Source organism: Rhododendron vialii, chromosome 4a (genome assembly GCF_030253575.1).
Source record: "Rhododendron vialii isolate Sample 1 chromosome 4a, ASM3025357v1".
Taxonomy (NCBI): Eukaryota; Viridiplantae; Streptophyta; class Magnoliopsida; order Ericales; family Ericaceae; genus Rhododendron; species Rhododendron vialii.
Genome location: NC_080560.1, coordinates 18,087,508 through 18,109,665, shown reverse-complemented (window position 1 = coordinate 18,109,665; position 22,158 = coordinate 18,087,508). Strand labels below are relative to the sequence as shown.

The following is a 22,158-nucleotide window of genomic DNA, read 5'->3' as shown; positions in this document are numbered from 1 at the left end:
ATAAGTATTATAACTTTAGTATATCTTGTATATCTTCTATTTTATGGTATAGCTCGTATTTTTAATTTAACTAGTTGAGTAGCACGTGCGTTGCACGTGGAAAGGTACCAGGTAGGGGTAATATGGGGCCAGTACTTCATTGAAGTCTTGCGACTACATTGTCTAGCGGCAACAAATCAGGTAGCCCAATAACAAGGATGACGCATTGATTCCCAATATGACAAAAGTCAAGATTATTATTATTTTCTTGTAAAAAATAAGCTCATCCCATTAAACCAAAAATTTACATAAGACAACAAAGCTGCTTTATCAACATTGTGAGCACCCTTAAAATCATGTCTTGACACTTTACCAACTTTAACAAAATCCATCAGAACCATTTGACTATTTAAGTTAGTTACGATTGGGTTCCAAGCCGTTGCACAAAACTGCACAGCCCAAACACATATTCAATTGTCTTTGGCATCTCTGTACGTAGTGGACAACTCGGATTGATATCAATCTTCCTTCTCAACGGAGCATCCTTAACCACCAAAATGTGATGTATCACCTTCCAAATGAATAGTTGAAACTTTGGACGAAGACCTAAACCCCAACCTTTACCCCACAAATTAAAGCAAAACTTCTCATTCCTCAAAATCTCTCCACTCCTCTTCCACCATATGGGTTATCCACATTGAGAATCCATTTATCCTTAAAACACTAATCTTAGTTACATCCCCAATCCACCATATCATATATTTTTCCAGCAGATCCTTTCCCAACATAATGCTTCTCCAGATGCATTAGAAGGTGCAGTTGCATCAAGAAACTGCGGTCTCCAACAATATTTCCGTAGAAAAACAGAAGAAAGCAATGAACCCGGATTTTTGAGAATTCGCCAGGCTACTTTGGCCAGAAGAGCTTGATTTAAGCAAGCCACATCTCTCAAAGATCTCTTTGCTCTTTGGTGAACAACAGATGCTCTGATTTCATCGAACCAATCCGTTATCCTTCTCTCAAAACCATAAAAACTCTGTTAGCCTTTCTCCACGATCTCACATGCATCACAGATGTCCCAACTATTATCTCTTGTTGCTGCCTTTAGGCCCCTTACGGTTTAAGTTCATTTTGATCTCTTTCCAAAAACTTAGTTAGCAACTCATCCAGTCAAAAGAGTGTCCCAACCCTGCAACATGGCAATGAGGACAATGTACAAGAAGACAAATAGTTTAGAAAACCTTTATCAAACTATACTATTAGCCTCTCACACTCTCTTAACTGTCGAGAAAAGAATTGAGTATGAAACATTGAAAGTGGAGTGTCAAATCTTATACTGAACTCCTTCCATTAATGTCCAAACGGACTGTAATGAAATTAAACAGTAGTAAAACTTTTCATCCTAATCAACAAAATTCTGGAGATAGAAAATAGGAGTTTTTAAATATTCATCCTCAAACCTCATCCCACATAAGTATTCATCCAGGTCATTTTGAACAGTTATGTTTTCATCCTTTTAGACGGCGAATTACCTATCTTACCCTTTTAATAAGATATTCATATGTATATGTATATTGCCTTCCTAAATTAGTGGAATTCAACAATTTCCTAATTTGGTGGAATTTAACCATTTCCTAATTTAGTGGGATTCAATTACATTAATTACAAAATGATTACAAAAGAATCATCCCACAATTTTAAAAATTTGTAATAACCAAATTCTATCAATTTTTTTTATTAATTTAAATTATGAAACATATATTTTGGAATATGGTGGATAGTCAAATCAATCATGTTTTTTATGGATCATTTTTTCATTATAAAACATATTTCAAAACATGGTGGATATATCAAAATCAACCATGTTTTTATGAATTATTTATGCGAAATCTCCATGAAAATTGGGACTAAAATTAGAACATGACCTATTTCAAAAAATGGTGGATATATCAAAATCGACTATGTTTTTATGGATTATTTATGCGAAATCACCATGAAAATTGAGACTAAAATTAAAACATGACCTATTTAGAACACGACGTAATTCCAAACAATGAACCTGACAACTATTCCATTCTTGAACATGAAATCATGATTTATAGATCATGAAAATATGAACATCACCAATTTTGTGGAAACCCAGTAAGTTGCCATGTTAAAGACATGGCATATTTAGAACATGTTTTCATGATTTCATGAAAACTTGACTTCCCGATCTTATACCAAAAAAGAGGGATTTCCCACATCAATCTTCCACCACAGTGCATCGAAGAAGGGAGATTAAGCATAATAGGGATTGGAAAATGTTCATGAAGAATCTACAATTGTACTCAAACCCATGGTTGCATGTGAGATTGGTAAGCGAGAGGAAGGCGAGAGGAAGATCAGATTGACGACAGTGGGGCAACGATGCCATGACTGAATTGAATTGGCGATGAAAAATAGATCGTCGAAGGGTCGATCGATTTCGACGGCGGTGATGGCGACTAGTTGATCGGCGACGGTGAGACACATGTTACATATGGACGTTCTATTGGAGACCGGAGGGGACATTCCAAGGTTGCAAAGTGACAACAGAGGGACCTTTGGTACGTCTGTTGCAAATCGGAGTCCAAGGTTGCATATAGACAGCGGTATGTGCAACGGAGGGTGGTTGCACACGGAGGGGGCCACAGAAGGAGGGGGCGACGGCGATGGAATATCGAGAATCAGAGAGGAGAACTGGGTAGAGTTTAAGCATAGCAAGAAGTAGCAATTATGGTTGACAATGGACTGCAATGTTTTTCAAACATTTGGGACTGAAATGGTAGCGTAAATTAAGGGACTTAATTACGTAAATTAAGGAATTTAATTAGTAAGCTAAGGGATTTAGTTGTTTCGGGATTGGAAAGTTAAGTTGTCATCCCAAAATTCTGTTATATATATAATAGACATAGAGAAATGATGAAAACATAAGTGGAAAAAAAGTCAAGGATGAAAACTTACGAGAATTGGCACATGAGGATGATTATTTAAGTCTCCCGACAAGAAAAGATGTTAGTGACTCTCAAGATTAATGGGAAATGGCCATAAAAGCAAGGGAAATGATATTGGCACTCCAAAAATTGATGCAGTCACTCCAAAAACAAAAGAAAATGGCTTTGGAATTACATTGATTTTGGAGTGCCTGCATCAATTTTTGGAGTGCCAATATCATTTCCCAAAAGCAATCTCTCTTTTATTAGTTACTGTTTATTCTTGCTAACAAGGTGTTCCCACGCCAAGGGAGGTAAGAGGATCTTGCAAAAGAGTCTTCAACTTGGCCCATATGAACCTGAAAATGTAGGGATAATTGTCTTCGCAAGCCCACCAATACCAACTATTCTTCTCAATAAAGAGAACTGAAACACCAAACTCGATCAAAATGCAATGTCTGTCAGACAAAGTTATTAAAAATGGAAGTGCTAAAAGAAACTGAAACTGATCTATGGTTCCTACACTCTCTTAGACATATACCTCTACTGGAATAATCTACTACCAAAAATCCAACTGGCAATCATCAACATGGACAATTTACCTAGAAAGTGCAACCCTGAGGGGGCATCCATGCTTCAATCTCTTGATCACAAATCCAGTATATATGTCTTCTCCTCTAATAAGATTAATTTAAAGGATGACTTCAACATGAATACCAACAAACCATTACAACATTATATCCTCTTCAAAGGCCATGTAAACTTTTTATAACTGGGCCTTTTTGGCTAAATAAGCTAATTGGCTTATTTTTTTGTCATCATTTTTTTTTTCGCATTTGTTAGTTATAAGTCATTTTTTATGGATTATTGTTTTGTCATGACAAGAGAAATCTAAAAGTAAAAAATCACAATCGGAACCTAATTTTTTTGAATAAAGACAAAAATAAGCCATTTTTTGTCTTTATTCCAAAAAAAAAAAGGTTTGGACCATAAATTTTTACTTTTCTGATTCCTCTAGTTGAGTCAAACCAATAATTCACAAAAATTTGACGCGAAACTAACAAATGTGAAAAAATTTTGAGTACCAAAAAAAAAAGAAGCCAATTGGCTTATTTAGCCAAAAAAGACCAAGTCACCACCATCTATAGGTCTACAAGTTTTTAGTACTGGTATATTTGAAGAAATGCAGTTCACAACAGACATAGAATTGTTGAACCCCATTCATGTGTTATCCCCACAATTTATCCACATTTGTATAAACAGTACATCCCCACTTTCAATAAACTCAAGTACTCAAATAAGATTAAACCGTTGCAAAAATAACAAAGATCCCCCATTTGGCGCATCAAAACATCATTTCTTCTCCAAAAATCCTATGTATGATAGAGACTCAGAGAGAGGATTCTTAGTGTCACAATTTTGTACTGTACCGGTGAGTGTAATACAATGGCCTGAGCATTTTTCTTTACAAAAATAAGGATTGCGAAATTGTGTCGAACAATTTGCGCACACAATGTTTCATTGAAGACACTGAACCCAAGCCCTAACCCCTTGATCTTAAACCCTGAGCCATAGGTAAGTAGACGTTAGCAGGCAGTGCGACCCATATCTAAAGCTACGGAATGAGTTCATGTTCTGGCTAATAAGGATTTGTACTGTAATACGTGTACGTTTTGTAGAGGAATATACTCAGCAACTGGCGTATTAAATAGTTGCATTGTACAGGCAGGAACCATAAACAGTTTCGATTAAGTTGTAGACTTGTAGTACACATATAACTCATATATGGACGAGGAAGAAGCCAACGGAAGCAGTGAATATGTTAGTGAGAAGTGAGAACATACAAATGAAAAAAAACTGGTAAAAATGCTCCATAAGTTCTAGTATCATTTTAATCCATATATAGATGTTGCTATCGAAATCCACCATGATTGATCATGTAACTTTTGAAATGTGTCAATATGACTACATGTAGAACATAAGACATACAAAGAAGAAAAAGAATAGGAGAACCATGGTTCCTACAAAGCCACTGACATTCAATATGGAAAAGGCATTTTGTCGAACACGTTAAAAGCATTTCCACCAATACAAAACATGGGTGTGGCTGGGATATTTTGTGGGTTTTCCCACTCGGAAAAGATCCGCAATGTGGGAATATGAATATAGTATTATGAACAAATGTTCATCATGATTGGTATTAGTATTATCTCTGTTTCTTCCGGGAGGAGAGAGAGAGAGAGAGAGAGAGGAGGAGGAGGAGGTTGACTCACCTTCGCGGCCCTGCGAGGAAAAGTGTCATCCTCGTCATCCATCCTACCCTTTCCCGTCTCAAATTCTACGTTGAGTCACCTACACGAGAATGCCTTTGATTGGGAGGGGTGCCTACTGCGTGAATAGATTGCAAAGGGAACTCATATTCGAGAGAGAGTGTGGAGAAGAAGACAATTCCAAATCCTGTTGGGCAAATATGTTTTGCCATTGTATGCGGTTCAAACCGAAGGGACCTTAGGGACGTACCGGCAGTTGTGATCAATGTTATTAATACCGTTTCGTACCGGTAGGTACATACCGTTTTTGACAGAATCCGGTATTCTACGCCTCTAATTCCTTTCTAGCTCAAATACCGGTCGGTACCGGCCGGTGCCGGGCATACCGGTCAGTACCGGCCAATACCGGATAGTACCGGACTACTTTTAAATTTATTTTTTTCTTCAAGTACCGGACAATACCGGATGGTACCGGGCAAATACTAGATGGTACCGACACAAATACCGGATTTTTTATTTATTTTAAGAAAGTGTATATTATACTATAAATTCTTTTAAGTAGGAAAATAACACTAATATCAATCAATCCAAAACGGTACCCGTTATTTGATCGATACCGGTACGTATCGTACCAGTAGAAAAATCGGTACCCTGACCGGTACAATATTCAGAACATTAGTTGTGTGATAGATAACAAAGGGTGCCACCACGATCGGAGGATGGAGCACAACGGAAGATGGTTCAGATGGGGCAGGTATTAAGGGTATTTTTTGGGAAACAATAAGTAAAAAATACGTTGTTACATTTACATATAAAAAAAGCAGTATAGATTCACGACATGTCTTCTTTTATTTGAATGGTACTAAAAGTTGATACTCATCCATTTCGATTTGTTTACATTTTGTAATTTATGTTGTGTTCTCTTTCCATTTCAAAAAATTTCTCCAAGATTTTTTCTACTTTCAGCATTTTTCTCTTTATTTCTTTTTATTTATTATTCATACTATTTTTCAAAAAAAAATTCAAATACCAAACCAAACACAACATTAAACACTTGAGAATATAAATATCAAGGCCTTTTCGCTCACAAAATAAATTAATGGTCTTGCTATTGTCAGCCCAATGGGCTGACGATAAACACATTATAAGACAAGAAAAACACGCATTTCTATGTATTTTTTATACCCTTTAATACACATTCACACTCTCACTGTTATCAGCCCACTAAACTGATTTTAGAATTTTCCATAAATTAATAGGGCACTCAATCTTCGCCTTTGCTTTGTACGGCTGAGATTAGATCCACAACACTAAGTTGTCAACTCACGTGCTCTCTCCAAACTCAGACGTCGACCTCTGCTCTCTCCCTCTCTGTCCGTTCAGAGCTCCGGCGAGCAATCGAAGCCCTAAACGCCGGCGGACGAACACCTCCCTCACGCTGTGCCGGCGAACGAACGAAGCTTCAAGGGCCCGTTCTAGGGGTTTGCTGCACGTTCTGGGGTTTTGATTTCGAGGTGAATGAAGGGCTCGTTAGAACCAAGTCCGCCACTTTCCGCCGTCAACTGTTTGATAATATTACTCTAAAAGATTGCTGCTTCTTTTTCTTTCTCTTTTTGTGTGTGTCCCCTTACTGGGTTTTCTTAGTGTATTGTTTGCCTATTAAATGGGAATGTTCTCTGTGTGAAAGTATTTGTAGCTGCCCATGAAAATCTCTTGCTTTTAGTAATGAAAACCCACAGAAGCCCTCACTTGTGCAGTTGTGCTTGTGCTTGCAGCTTCACTGTAATGACAGTCAACTGTTTGATAATATTACTCTGAAAGATTGCTTCTTCTATTCCTTTTTCCCTTGATGGGTTTTGTTGGATAGGAAAATTGTTTGTTCGAAAATATATGATACTGTCCCTGAATATCTCTTGCTTTCAGTAATGGAAAACCCATAGAAGCCCTCACTTTTTCGTTAGTAAAACACCATCTTTCCCTCTGAAATTCAGATATTCATATGTTCCTTGTTAACTAACACTTTGACAATTCTAGAGCTGTTAATTTTTTGTTTTCTAAGTAAAACCACTGGTTAATTTTAGTACAGGTTAAACACTAAGGAAGTAGAAAATGCAAATCCAATGAAGTAGAAAATCTGCCTTGATGGAGCTGTCTTGATGGAACTGCTGCTGTTCTCAAAACAGAATTTCAGGAACAGAATTTTGGAAATTCACTAAAGCTTTTCAAGTGATGTTGTGAAATTGGTCTGCTGATGTTGGACACCTCTATTTTGAGCATCAAAAGGAACAAGATTGGTGCAGATCATCAAAAGGAACACCAATCTGATTGCTCGGGTTTAAGGCAATAAGGCTTTTACTAATCTGGTATAAGGCTGTTACTCCTTGATTCAATATCACTTCTTGGGGATGTTCTGGTGCTTCAGGACTTCTACTGGATTGATCACTTTTTTGGAAGTACACCAAATAGTAAGAGCTCTTTTTTCTGGACGGTTTGCTAGGCTGGTGTATTGTATACTGCTAAAACATTGCAGTGGTTGTAGTTTTTGTTCTTCTTCTTTGGGTTGGCTTCTGGCCAGCCCTCTTCTTCTTTGTATTTTTGTTCCCTTTAGTCTTTGTAATCCTTTTTCAAAGATTAATAAAATTTCTTTGCCGTTCAAAAAAAAAAAGATTAATAAAGGGTGAATGCAGTACTTTGAGTGCTACTTTGGGGCAGCTCTTTTCGAGCTTTTTTTTTTTTTACCGGTTGTACACTGTGGTGCTGATATTGGTCTTAGTTTCAAATACAGTTACGTGCATGGCGTGTCCCTTGTCATGTTTGTATCCCTGTTTTTTCAGAATTCTAGTGTCCATGTTTGTGTCCGTGTATGTGTCTCTGCTACTTGGGCCGCTACTCCCATGACCCGTACTTTTTTTTTGGGTACCTTTTATATATAAAGCCCAAACTAATGTACAACCAGTGCAACGAATGAAAAAATCAAGACAGTCTTAGCAGGTCACACTACCAGTACATAATGCAAAATCATGCAAAACAGCAGGCATAAGACTAACATCAAAACTCTAAGCTATGTACAGCAAACCGTACAGTAAGAACTAAAAGAATGCACTGGTGAAGATTCCAAGCTCTGCATCTCTCTTTGTTGTCTTGAGTGGCATTCACATTCCTCCAGGACCATGAGAATTGAAATGGACCTTCAGAATTTTTAAGTGGATAATTGGCTATTATAATTGCCTGCTCGAATCATATTTCCGTCAAGAGAATGGACCATGAGAATTGAAATGCACTTTCAGAATTTTTATCTCGTACAAACATTGTTTATTGAGATGACTATTGATATACATATATAACTTGATTTATTGTATAAATATTTTACACATCGCGACCTTCAAAATTAGCTATTTGGATAATCAACATACTACCATAATATAGATTTCATTTTCATTCCATGAGGATCGCTCGAAAGAATCCAATCTCGTAATATTCATATATGTTTGCATTTATATGCCGCAAATAAATGGATGTGTTTTTTTCCAAGTTATATTCTGCTTGGCAAGTATGAGCGACCCATACCAGTAATCACTCTATTTGATACTGGCGCAACAGCCTCTGTCTTAAATCCAGCCATCCTATCCAGGTTAGGGATGACAAAGTGAACTGAACCGATGGGTACCCGAACCGTAACCGAAGTTTTTCTCCGAACCATAACCGAAAAATTCCCTGTGGGTATGGGTATGGGTAAGGCATTAGATAACCGAACGGGTATCGGTTCAGTTATGGTTTAACTCTTACCCGAATTGAACCGAATATTGAAATTACAAAAATACCTTTTGTATATATATAAGTATAAGTGGCGTGTAGGGTTTTCAGAATTCTCTCACCTCTGGCACCCCCCCTCCCTCCCTCCCTCCCTCCCTCCCTCCCTCCCTCTCTCTCTCTCTCTCTCTCTCTCTCTCTCTCTCTCTCTTATAATCACCTCTCCGATCATCTTCTCTCTCTTCGTCGCTGTACCGATCCTCTCTCTCTAGCAACCAGGATTGTTTCTCTCTCTATATAGGTGTACATACATCTATCATCTGACCTCATCGTGGGTTTCCTCATTCAATCGTGGAGTTGACTAATAAAGTTGCTTCTCCGATTGGCGATTCCACAGCCCAAGCAGAAAGCTCCTGCTCAAGGAAAGGTTAAAATCAATTGTGATGCCTGGTGGAAGAAGGAAGTTGCTCAAGGTTCAGATTACTAGATCCTAGGTTAGGTCACAGATTGTTTCTTGATGCAAAAAAGTGAAGAATAAAAGCTACGTATGAACTAAGATTTGGGTTTTCTTTTTCCGATTTGGTAATCCTGTGAAGAATAATAGCCATGAACTTCTTGTTTTCACTTGTTCTTCGTTTGGTTCAGCTTGTTTCATTTGATTCGTAGCTTGTTTCATTTGATTCACAGTTTGTTTCGGTTATCCATTCGGTTCGGGGAATAACAAAAACCCGTTTGGTTTGGTTATGGTTCACCACTCCTCTCCCCGTTCGGGTTTCGGGGCGGATTTGGCCAGCCATTCAGTTTCGGGGATCGGGTACGGATTTGCCAATATCCACCCCGAATGCCATCCCTAATCTATGTCCTATTGGCAATCCTATTTTAGACCTTTCACTGCAGTCAGTGGAGAAACTTTCCTCATCGAGATTAAATTCTTTCCATCGGCGGTGGAAAACCCCACTTTTCCACCACCACCTTTTTCGGTCCTACCGTATGTTTTTTGTTGATCTGAACTGTTCATCTTGTAGACCCCACATAATAGTGTATCTATGCAAAAAATAAACTTGATCGGATATCGATAGGAGTATCAAAAATATAATTTTGTTTTGTAAAATGGACAATTTATCTTTATTATTATTGACAAAAATCAAATCATCCATTTTATAAACCAAAATTCACAAATTTTGATATATCTATCGACTTTCGATAAAGCTGATTTTTTGCATGGCAATACTATACCACGAGTCTTATAATATGAACGGTTTAGATTACATTAATAGACGCTCAATGGGGCCCATAATGAACGGTGGTGGAAAAGTGGGGTTTTTACACCGGCGGTGGAAAGAATTTATTTTCTTTGTCATAATCCTGATCAATATAAGTCTATTTCTATCCAACGTTTCCCAGGTCATACCATAATGTTTCCCAGGTTATACCATAATGTTCTACTGTTTGGATTATTGTGTGCAATAAGTATGAAATGAAATAAAGTTAAAGTGGCATGAATAATTGTTGTTTTACTTTCAGTCATTTCTCTTCTATAGAAAATATAACATTTGGTATTTGCCTGTAAGGAACTTTTCCAGGGAATCCATGTGTAATAATGAAGTATGCTTTCTAGGAAGATGGGTGTAGACACCCCAATTTGGAAATTCCGGACACCTTTTAATTCCCCAATGATGATAAACAAAGAATGATTTAAACCTTTGGATTGATATAAACCTTTTGAAGTGCTACCTTTCGAAAACCGTAAACAAGTGGCTGATAAGCTTCCCAATGATGAAAACGTGCCTTTAAAGCTTCAAACAATGCCCTTTGCACTCAAAGGAGTGAGGAAACACCTTAAGAATTAGGTATGAGAGTGCCAAGTGACACTTAGAGTGAGTGAGTACGTGTTTTGGCCATCGTGGCACCAACGATTTTCGGTTTAGTCTGCTTTTAGCCCATTTTTCATAAACCAAACTTTCTTATTTTTATATTTGGATTCCACCATCTTCTAGTACATTCAAAACCCTCTCTATCGTTATATAATAAGCCTTAATCCGATTTGAAATGAGGGAGATACAAGGATTTTGCCTAAACAACTTCTTTTTCGACCACCTGAGGGTAAAATCGTCATATCTTTTGATGTACAAAATTATTTTAGCCAAACCACTTGGGTTAGAAAGTAGACTTAACGAGCTTTCCAATGGTTCAGAGAACACCTAAAACCGAGTTCGGGAGTGTCCGGGGCGGCCTTTCGAAGTTTGGCCTGTTGAGCAGTCACTTGTACCGTACGGCGGTCAACTGTGCCGTATGGTGGTCAACTGTGCCGTACGGTAGACATATTTTTACCGTACGGTAGAGTTTTTAACCTCCTAAACTTAAGTTGGTTGCGATGTGCCGTACGGTGGACACAATGTCGGTCAAAAATGCGTGCAAACCAAGTTTGCTTCATTTCCAAGCCATTTTCACTCTATAAATACCTCCCCCTTCATTGGACAGGGTACAACGTTTTTTTGAAGGAAAAGAGAGTGAGAGAGGACATTTTTCTTTGGAGAAGAAAAAAGAAAATCAGTTTTATCAATCAAAAATAGTTCCAAAATGCTCTGAAAAATTCGTACTTCTTTTCATACTTCTTTCAAACACCAAAAGCATCATCCTCGTTCAAAAGCCAAGTCCAAAACCATTTTCAAAAAGCAACCCACAATCCAAAGACAAAGACCCACACCCTTTTTGCCGTAGTATACCAAAGCTTACGAACCCGGTCGTTCGAAACCGTGCCAAAGACATTGCTATATCTTCAATCGTCCAAAGAAGGCTTGCACTCCAAAAGGTATGATTTTCTGCTTTGTATTCTGAGGGGTACACCATTAATCTCAAGCTAGTTCCTCATACCAGTTCTCGGCATAAATGGTTCAAACAATGCTAGAAAATCAAAGTTAGTACCCCATACACCTCTATCGTGCGGCACATGAGACCACCGTACGGCCGAGGTCCGTTAGGGGACAGTTTTTGTTAAATCTCTCTTTTATGCTTCTTTGCATACGTAAAGTACTATTTTTCCTGTCATGCATCCAGAAGTTGTTTTTTGATTCAAATAATGATTTATGCCATGATAATCCATTTCTAGAATTACTTTGCATATTAGTCTTGTTTTTAACTTCAGACATGTATCATAGTGCATCTATTCCACAAGCATGAATGCCTGTTAAGATCATTGGATGTTAAAATAGCTTTATTTTTAAAAAAAAAACTGCATCCCAAAGCCCATGTACCGTACGGGACAAACATCTACCGTGCGGTGGAGTTGTTTTGCGTGGAATAGAATGTTGTTTTGTTATCTTCTGCGATTAAATGTTTGTATTCCTGTCATGCCTGTTTCCTATTTGTGCTTACATATTTCGGCAACTTAAGTTATGTATGTGATATAACTGTTTATGTGACAAAAAAGTTAAGCAATAAAATGATTTTAAATCCCACAAATATTAGTAGAGACCGATTTTATTAGGCAAAAGGGATGCTTTTTCAAACAAAACCTTCCCCCCTCGTAACCTGGCTCCCGAACCCAAAACTCTTTATTTTTTAGAACAAACCCCTTTTCAAAGGACGAAAAGAGTCATATTTTTCTCGAATACGGTTTCTCGCGGACAATCCTTTTCAAAACCCGGGTGGCGACTCTCAAAAGGAAAAAACCATTTTTCCGGACTGGTAGCCCACAATGGGTTGTTTGTCATCATGGTTATAAGATTCCTCCTATCAAAAGATATAGCCCCCTTTAAAGGCCTATAAAAGAGGAGGCCTTTCGTTGTATTGATCAGACTTGTGCAATAGGAGATTTGAATGTGCGGTGGTAAATATTGGTTTTTTTTTATTTTATAATCATAAATGATTGTTGTGCACAAAATTGATCGTAATTTTCGTAGTTCTTGTTTACTACACACAAATTATCCACTTCAATACTCAGAAACAAATTAAAAGAATATCCATTCCATCAATCATAGTACTGGTTAGGATTTTGCATAACTAGTTGTTGTCTAAACATTTGTTTAAACATTCACAACTGTATTTCCTCAAAACTACAGTACTTTTCATTTGCATTTTTCAACAGATAACAACATATGTACAAGAGTTGAATAAATAGTAGTATTACCAAACAAGCCCTCAACGTGCTTATTTGGGCAGGCCCTTCCACGATTAAAAATTCCCGGCATAGTGGTGGGTAATAATATTATCAAGGCTTGGGTCCGCTGTCGTGTACGTTCAAGTCCGCCCAATAAACTTTTTTTGGTTATGGCTCTTGAGTACACCCACTGCATACCTTTGAAAGTTTTGGTCAATTTGTGCTTAACTACCCAAAAAAAAAAAACCCCCGCAAAGTTCATAGCACGGTACAGAAACCATCACATCTTATCACTTGCTTGAAAAAATGTTATCTTACAAATACATTGTAGCCAAACAATTCCGATAGACAACTATTGATTAACCTTTGTTGAAGCCCAAACTGATTGTAGTAAGTGTTTCACATAATCACCTGACCTGCAGTGTAGAAATTGGCAAGGAGAGTGGCAAACATCTATAAGAAAAACAATAACAAAGAAGCAACACATCACAACATCCCCAAGTTCTTATCAAAAAACTGCAGTGTAAAAATTGGTAAGGAGAGTGGCAAGCATCTATAAGAAAAACAATAACAAAGAAGCAACACATCACAACATCCCCAAGTTCTTATCAAAAAAAATTCAATTAATAAGCATCTGTCTACTTGCAAACTAATAACATGTTTTGATTTTTAACATAAAGAAGGCAGCCATGATATTACACATGCACGCATCCATATATCATATATGTATCATTTAATCAGAGCTCTTATCCATTTTTCAGCAAATTCATAAAATTAAAAACATCGAGATTCGAGCGTCAATTCTACTCAACAATCAACTAATTTATATCATCAACAAATCAAATCCTATCCTACCACCCTCGATCTCAATCTGAAAAGAAGAAGTGATAGTACATATGATATATTTAAAAGACGACACAACTATATTAAAAAAAACAACACAACTCCATGCAAGGCATACTTCAAGTTGGGATAGGACCTAGATTGCCAATCGTGACCATCACGGAGGGCCTGTGACTTGGAGGCTAGAATTGAGGATTTCAACCCTGCTCAGGGGGTTGACTCCACGTTGCTAGTTAGTCTAAGGATAAAGGGGCGTATGACAAAAACTCCTGACACCTTCAAACTCGTATCATTGCATGACCGTGACATCGGACTATCACTGTCATCCCAACATACCACCTACAGGATAACAGGTAGACAACCATCCCTAAATGAGATGAACAAAGCGCAAATCACATGTTCAATTCGAGTTGTCCACCTTCCATGGTTCACCTTTATTGGTGAAGACACACCATTGCTTTAGTGTTCTCCCTCTCTGCAATAGGTATTACCACCCTCTTTCTCTTTAGAGTGCTCAACTCTTTCCTCCACCACTTTCAATGGTTTCAAGCGCTCACCATCTTTCAGACTACTCCATCCATCTCATCCACATACCTCCACAAAACATAGATACATATCTTCAAACTTCCAGGACTAGTCTTAGTGCTCTTGAGCTAACATACATAGGCAACCAAAACAAGAATGGAGCAAAAATGAAGAGGTCAAGAAAGAGATCAATTGCCTTTGAGCAAGTGTTTGACACGTCAAAACGTCTAGGATTAGAAGAAAGTTAAAGATAAAGAACAGAAAAATGATTGTCAAGCTTCAAGGGATGAGAAGAAAGATAATGTTGGAAAAGGAAGGTCCATAGGTTTAGAAAGGCTCATGAAAAAACTATAGTTAGTCTCTCCATAAGCCTAAGGAAGTCATCTGTTTGATCTACCATATATGCTCTTTATTGAGCAAAAGTAAAGCGACGGATGGCTCCCAAAAAGCACTCCTTGGTCTATAACTTTTCATTATGATACTAGTTCCTATCTAAAAAAAAAAGAAAAAGAGTACTAACCATAAGTGGTAGAAGTGTATGCATTCATTTAATACCTTTTTATGGTTAAATTATCCATTTTTTCCTGCTCCATCGCAGTATGTGGAATGTAGTGTGTGTTATGTTGTGTAGTGTAGTGGTACATCTTGAGTTTAGATTCTTTAGAATATGGTAGGATAAATATGAGTGATAGAGGGTAGAACAGAGACTGATTCTCTCTCTCTCTCTCTCTCTCTCTCTCTCTCTCTCTCTCTCTCTCTCTCTCTCTCTCTCATGGAACTAGCTATAAGCATTATGGGCCTCCACACAATACCAATTGATTTTGGTTGGATACTTTAACAGGCCATTTTTAAGTGAAAGCAAAATGTAATATGGTCAGAAACATAGAGAAATCATTGGAAAATTATCACCTTCACCAGTCAAGAATCACTGATTAACTTCAATGGGAGCTACCATCAATTTGTTTTGTCATTTGCAGTTGTGCTATGGCCGTTGTTACTGAATGTACAGTCTGAGTCGCTTTGTTCTTGTTTGGTAGGAAAGAAGAATGGATCGAGCATATTTTCGTCTCCCTCCTTCTTCTTCTTCAAATCATCATCGATCCCACCATAATCCAAATTTCGTAAAATATTTGGAAGTGGAATACCACCATCCTTGCTAAGCATACCTCCCATTTCTAAGTCGACGTTCTCTTTTGAGCCTCTCATACCTCTTCCAAATTTTTGGTTTATGGATTCTATGATTGGATCATCATCTTCCACCACCCACTCTCTGAAATTGATTGTCGAAGGAGCAGTTTTAGAGAATAAGATCTCTTTAAGGTTCTTCATTATCCCATCATTATAAGGGTTTTCTTTTTTGTCATAGCGGTACCGAAAGTTCTCATAAGTCGTCTGCAGATAAGCAAAGGCCAGCAAAGAATTTGCATTATGTAGGGAAAAATAATAAAACAACCCTGAAAATCATATACACTTATAGATATGTAAATCATACACACTTGTAGACATGTAGAACTAATAGACTAGAATATTACTTATAAAAAAAAATAGACTAGAATATCATGCACTTAGTGATTTTTAGAATGTCAAATCAAGTGATGTTAGCAGGTACTACCTTAGATGTTATCACAAACACTTTGCAGTTTGCACATCATGAACTCAACGACATCAGGTGGCAACCTCACTTACCTAGTTATCAGGATCAAAATGAGCTACAAAATCACTAGATGAGCACAAAAAAAGCATATTACAGCAAATGGATATTACTGTCAATGATCACTTCTGAAATAGCATCGTTTGGTCCGGTACTCTGTTTCATATCTTCTGTCTATTGCTTTGTTCCACAATCTGAGGTGATATAGTTTTAAAATTTGCAAATTCATCTCTTTTTGGTACATTAATCAAAACGTTAAAGATGTTTTTAATAGAGCAAGTTTAGTATCATGTTCAATATTTCCTGCCGAGCTATAGACAAATAGTTAAACATAGACCAACTAATACAAGAGCTACACCTATCAAAACCCAGAGATGGGCTAGAAGACATCATAAAGAAAGAGATAATAGCCAAGTTAGCACATAATACATTCAGGTTAAAGGGAATGTCTTTTGTTTTTCACTATTTGTGGGTAATTATACGAAATCATGTATCCCAAGTGCATCTTGAAAAGTTAATTCGCTAAAAACAACATAGTTGAGAGTGAGAAGACCGGATATATGTAAATATAGATGTGTATGTATGTGTGTATGTATTCTTTTTTCTCTTTGTCCAAATGTTGAACTACATAAACTTTGCATGGGGGACTTTCAGTGTTGGACAAAGCTATTTTGAACAGTATGGACATGGTTTATCAGCCCATTTGATATTGTGTTTCCCAAAGCTAATTTCGAATTACATAGATGCATTTTAAGAGTAAGACGATCACCTGGTTTGTGCACATAAGATAAAAATGGAAAACAGTGAGCCCTCCGACGAACCAGACCGCTATGAAGCAATATACAATTAGAGCAACTGATACAATATCTTGAGACATAATGTGCCATAAGTGGTTCTTCTGTTGTAGAAGATTCAACAATGAGAACGTGAAAACATAAATGCACAGCAAGGTTGAGGTTGATATAAACAAGATGAAGAATCGATAATTGCGCTGCAACCACAACAAAATGGAAGAGATGGGTTAGTCTAATGCCAACTATTTATAACATTTTCCTTTAGTGCAATTAAAATGTTGAGCATTACATAGGCCCAAAGAGTAGTTCATGTTTAATTGTGAGTGAAAGTATATACTTCGATGTTAGTGATTCTAGTGAATAGTGATGGCATGCATTATTCATTTGTTGGAATTCATTGTAAAATGGTTTAAAGCTTCAACAAGCATATCTAAACAGACTCTTGTCCAAGATAATATTTAAGTAGAAACAGTAGACTCGATCTGTTTTCTTCAGCCTAAGGTTTAGATTGGTAATCGTAAAATGAAAAAAACAAATTTCTTGTCCTCTAATATCAATAGAGAAGCATCATTAAATGCTTTCCAGATCACCATTGCAAACGTAATTCACCATCTTTTAAGGGGTGTTTGCATTGAAGATATCAAAGAAAGAATGCATAGTGTGAGCCCAACATTTAGCCTTTTAGGGTCCAATGATTCCATATGCAAAAAAGAAAAGCCTACCTGGTTATTAGATATGAGCAAACAATTTGATACTCCTACAAATTATACAAGTCCCCGTGTTTGAGATTTGAGAGGTCCTAGCAAATTGTTGACCCATAAAGCCTCGAAATGATTAGAACCTAGGTTTCATGTGCAGCACACCTTCAACCCCACTTTGGTTGCCACAAACAGGAGCCCAAGGCTCAAGCATTCACTAGTTTGGAAACAATGGTGAATCCTGTTTTGCTTCTTTATCTATACTTTTCACATAAGGCTCTTAACCTGGTTTAAGAATCATCTGAGAATTAAGATAATTATACCCCAATATGAATACAAATGGACTTTATCAAGTTAAGAGAACTGAACTTCAATGAGACAAAGAGGAATAATGAACCTACTCTGAGTTCAACCATGATTACAAATTGCATTACGCTCAAAGAGAATAAACTTCGTTTGACACAAGATGAGCAATTGTTTAACTTGGTTTATGAAACTTGTATAATATTTCCTAATGCCAAAGAGTATAAAATAGTTGAGCTACTTGTTTTGACGAATGTGGTTGAGTGTTTGAGATTTTTTTGATGACTAAGTGTTCGACACAGCTTGCGCGCATCTTGACTAATCCTGAGGCCCTAAAGTTAATGACCGGGCAAACCTCTAGTGGCCCCAAGGTTTGGAATATTTGGCTTTCAAGAGATTCAACCTTTCGACCTCTTAGCGACAGCAACTTTGGTTGCTGTTTCATTGCCACTCGGTCAAACCCCTTGGGGCTTTGAGTGATTAAGATCTGCACACAAGATATCTATAAATTTGTCATCATGCTTTCCACTAAATCAATTTTTCTAGTGTTAAGCCAATGTTTAGTCTTGAGGGGTGAGAGAAGTGTTAGCCAGCAGGGTGCTACTGACCGGTCATTGCATGTAGGGGTTGGGGTAGTGACACCTGTAGCCATCACCTCTTACCTTACCCCTGTACTTGACTTAAAGAAAAACATAAAAAGTCAAAAACTGCAATATTGAAACATTACAGTCACCATCGATCATTTAACAACTAGACATTTTAAGAGGAAGTGTGTGGATTTGGACTTCTTTGAGTAAGTAGGTTGAGTAAGCACTAATTTCCTTAAGAACAAAGGAATATACAAAGTATATCTATGTATATAACATAAATGTGCTCAGTTATTTACTGGTCATAAGTAGAATCATCATAGGCAAATGGGGGTGAACAAAAAAATGCATAATCAGCTCATTTGATCGCATCTGAAAACAAAAGTAGATTTTTTCAAAACTTTTGCAATAATGCTTAAACAAAAAACATGTGTATAATGACTTACTATTCCAATACACTGACCCACCCAGGGACAATGGTGATCAAACCTCTCTACGCAGTTGTTGCAAATGGAGCAGTGAGAAGCACGTGGCGGACGATACAACAAACAAGTGTCACAATACTTGACTTTAATTGTGTGGCCATTGACAATCAAATCCTTTGTTCTGGGTAGCTTCAAATTGAGAGTCGCACTGTGAACCCATTCCATAGATGGGGTATTGGAAATCGAGGCTTCATCGATTTCAGGCGGCCGTGAGTTTCTCATTACTATTCCAGGATTTCTTCCAGATGTCAGGAAAAGGAAAGTCAAATCCTAAATAAAAAACCAACAGATAGTATTCAATCATCAGTGATCAGTCAGTAACCCTTTTTTTTTAACCAACAAATAACTCACTTTACTTACCAAAACCGTGAGGACACATCCCAGTATCAGTATAGTATGTCCATACAAAGGTTCAGTTTCTGTAATCTTCAAAAGCATTTTTATGCAGAAAGTTATTGCCGGCCCCCCTATTAGGAATGTCGATAAAAACAGTGAAGCCGCATCAGGACCAAATATCAACCTCCCACCACACAGAAATTTCTGCCATAGATACAAGGAAAAAAGGTGTGTTCCATTAGTGTACTTATTACGTTTTCGTTTGGCATTTTCAGCACCCATACTTAAAATAAATCATGAGATAACAGGTTCACTAAATTGTTCCACTAGGAATGGAATGATTCATTCCACTTTGTCGATCAAAAACAGTATTAAAGTCTTTTGTTGAACCGGAAGGCCTGGGACTAGTGATGTCAAAAAGCATTGTAATATGGTTGAATGGAATTAACAGTGTATTATGTTGATTTCATTTTGTATCGTTCGAGATGAATGGAATTAAATTTTGCCTATCAAAAGAAAAGGCATTGTAATATGAATTTTGAATTTGCTTTCTTTACTTTTCATGCAAGCAAGGCAATACTTTAAAGGAGTTGACTTCAAATAACTCCAAAATGGTATTCCAAATAACTCAAAAGCTAAACATTGTGCACATTCAGTTGACTATCAAAGTGAGCCTACTGTTACATATGCTCAAAGTATAATTTCAATTCGCTGAAAATAATTGAATACATTTTACGTATGTTATTTTTTTGTCTGTCAGCTAGAAATAATTTGACATGTAAGAAGCACACTGTAACATTAATATGAAGACAAACTAAGAGTGTTGAGTCTAGGAAAAAAATTGCGATGTTTTTTAGGCATGCACTGTCATTTCATTTTGTAGGAGCAAACTGAAATTTCCACAATAATAAAAAATCTGCATTTTATTTTATTTAAAAGACACAAAGGGTACTATCTCCTACTTAGATCTTAAGCTCGTCCCAATCCTCACAAAGCAAGTAAATATAATTTCGCATTTTCAAAGGTGAAGATGCCTCCATCGAACTGGGCAGTACAGGCTTGAAACACCAGTATGATTTGCATGCATGAAGGGTAAGGTGGCATAAATCAAACCTTCACAGTAATGGGAGAGTCATGCACTAGGTTGCTCCTATTCATACAAATCCTATTTCAACATATACAGTATTTCTTTCCACCGAAAGTCAATCTAATCATTTTAGGAGTAATAAAAAGGGAAACCTAAAGAGAGCTTAAATTGTCACCCAACAAATCTGATCATCATGAGAAAATACAAACAAACAAAAAAAGTTCATTGGGACATTCGTATTTTTCCTCAAGCTTTCTTTAAAAATAATCTAAATTGGGCACTATAGATTTATCTGATAGTTAACTTCAGAAACCTAGATTATCATTCTCTCTAGAATTCAAATGGGCCGGAATTGGATAGTTGGCAAAATGGGGTAACTGGAGCTGCATACTTATCACGGAGAGAGAGAAAGAGATCATAATAGGCCAATGCTGAAAACTATAAAGTTAGGTTAAGCAAGGAAAATTAGTATTGAAAATGTAAGTCTTGATAAACTAAATCAAACCAAATCAAGCCTTAAGTCTCAATCAATTGAGTCGGCATTGTTTCAAATGAACAATGTGAGTGTTCCATGATATCTAAGAAACAGAAGGGCAAAATGAATTGATAAATTAGAAAAGAGAGCTTACATTACGTCCCTTCCAAACTTGATAGAGCCTCCTGGATTTGGGAAGATCAATGGTACCTTTGGAGGGAGGGTTACCCCAGTTCTGGTTCTTATTTTCACTCATAATTCTTTAACCCTTTTGTGTTTTCTGTTACCCAGATGTAATTAATTAATGTACTCTTTTGGAGAGAGAAGGAAAATGAAAGATGAATCAAAGAAAGAGAGGAAGAGAAGTCTCTCTCTCTCTATCCTTTTTGAATCAAAAAATCAAATTCCCTAGCCGCTATACATTCTCTTCCCCAAATTCAACCCCAAACCATTTTGCCCTTTTTGTTCTCCCTCCTCTCCCCACTTTTCTCTCTCACCGATTCTCACCCCTCAATAGATTTCTCTCTTTCTCTCTCTTGAAAAATGCTGACGAAAGTTTCCTACTCTCTCTCTCTCTCTCTGTCCACAGAAAAACTCCCCATGGAACTTCCAATGGTTAGCGCGTGATTTGAGCGGACTTTTCGCGGGGAAGATGGAAAGAGAAGGACATTTCACATGCTATTTTTTCTTCTGGTAATTTTAAGGGGGAAAAACCCAAGAGTTTTTTATATGCTCTTAAATTATGTTCCATTTGTCTAAAGTCATTCTTAAACTGTAAAAATCACCTAATTCATCCCTTAACTTTTTTATTGTAACCAATTTGGTCTGATAGTTTACAAAATTGACAAACGGATCATAGTTTAAGAATGAAATAATTACTAACACAATGTTTAGTACATTCCAGAGTAATTATTCACTGTGGCTGTGTCCCAGACCTTTCTCTACCACACATTGGAGTGGAGTTCATACATTTTCTAGTGAAGAAATGGCATGGGGCACCACGTGGCATTGTCCCATGGGTATAGAATAAATTTTCTACATTCTAGGGTACTTCTTGTTAGAGATGCAAATCAATCGAGTTGTTCATGAACTGAGACTTGATTCGGTAAAGGTTCGTTTGAGTTCGATTCAGGTACTAAATGAACTGAACCTGTACTTCAATTTTAAGCTCGTTTAATGCATGAGCTGAACTTGAACCTGATAGTATTTGGCTCGATTAAGCCCAGGAACCTAGAGTATATGTTTATATATCTCACGAAATTCTATGTATACAACGGTGCTATTGGTATAGATATGATTTCTTGTACTAGCGCACACAGACC

The 22,158-nt window shown here is 37.1% G+C and overlaps 1 protein-coding gene and 2 long non-coding RNA genes across 6 annotated transcripts; 1 reads left to right on the top strand and 2 right to left on the bottom strand.

Annotated features, from left to right (window-relative positions):
* Window positions 1-302: 302 nt before the first annotated feature.
* LOC131322757 (uncharacterized) lies at window positions 303-5,460 on the bottom strand. Its single transcript, XR_009198952.1, has 2 exons — window positions 5,207-5,460; window positions 303-1,168 (listed from the first exon to the last, which is right to left on the bottom strand). It is a non-coding gene; the product is annotated as an uncharacterized LOC131322757 (long non-coding RNA).
* Window positions 5,461-6,555: 1,095 nt separating this feature from the next.
* LOC131322758 (uncharacterized) lies at window positions 6,556-7,868 on the top strand. Its single transcript, XR_009198953.1, has 2 exons — window positions 6,556-6,717; window positions 7,290-7,868. It is a non-coding gene; the product is annotated as an uncharacterized LOC131322758 (long non-coding RNA).
* A 5,129-nt stretch (window positions 7,869-12,997) lies between these two features.
* Window positions 12,998-21,434, bottom strand: LOC131322752 (probable protein S-acyltransferase 1). Of its 4 annotated transcripts, none has more exons than XM_058354204.1 (6): window positions 20,991-21,429; window positions 19,299-19,405; window positions 18,900-19,208; window positions 16,841-17,062; window positions 15,330-15,812; window positions 12,998-13,468 (listed from the first exon to the last, which is right to left on the bottom strand). In XM_058354204.1, exons 2-5 carry the CDS (start codon window positions 19,374-19,376, stop codon window positions 15,375-15,377), a joined length of 1,047 nt encoding a protein of 348 aa, XP_058210187.1. In that variant the 5' UTR covers window positions 19,377-19,405; window positions 20,991-21,429; the 3' UTR covers window positions 12,998-13,468; window positions 15,330-15,374. The 4 variants fall into 4 exon arrangements, with proteins under 4 accessions (XP_058210187.1, XP_058210185.1, XP_058210184.1 ...); XM_058354202.1 differs by having other exon boundaries at window positions 12,998-13,505; window positions 19,299-19,478; window positions 20,991-21,427; XM_058354201.1 differs by having other exon boundaries at window positions 19,299-19,478; window positions 20,991-21,425.
* Between the last annotated feature and the right edge of the window lie 724 nt (window positions 21,435-22,158).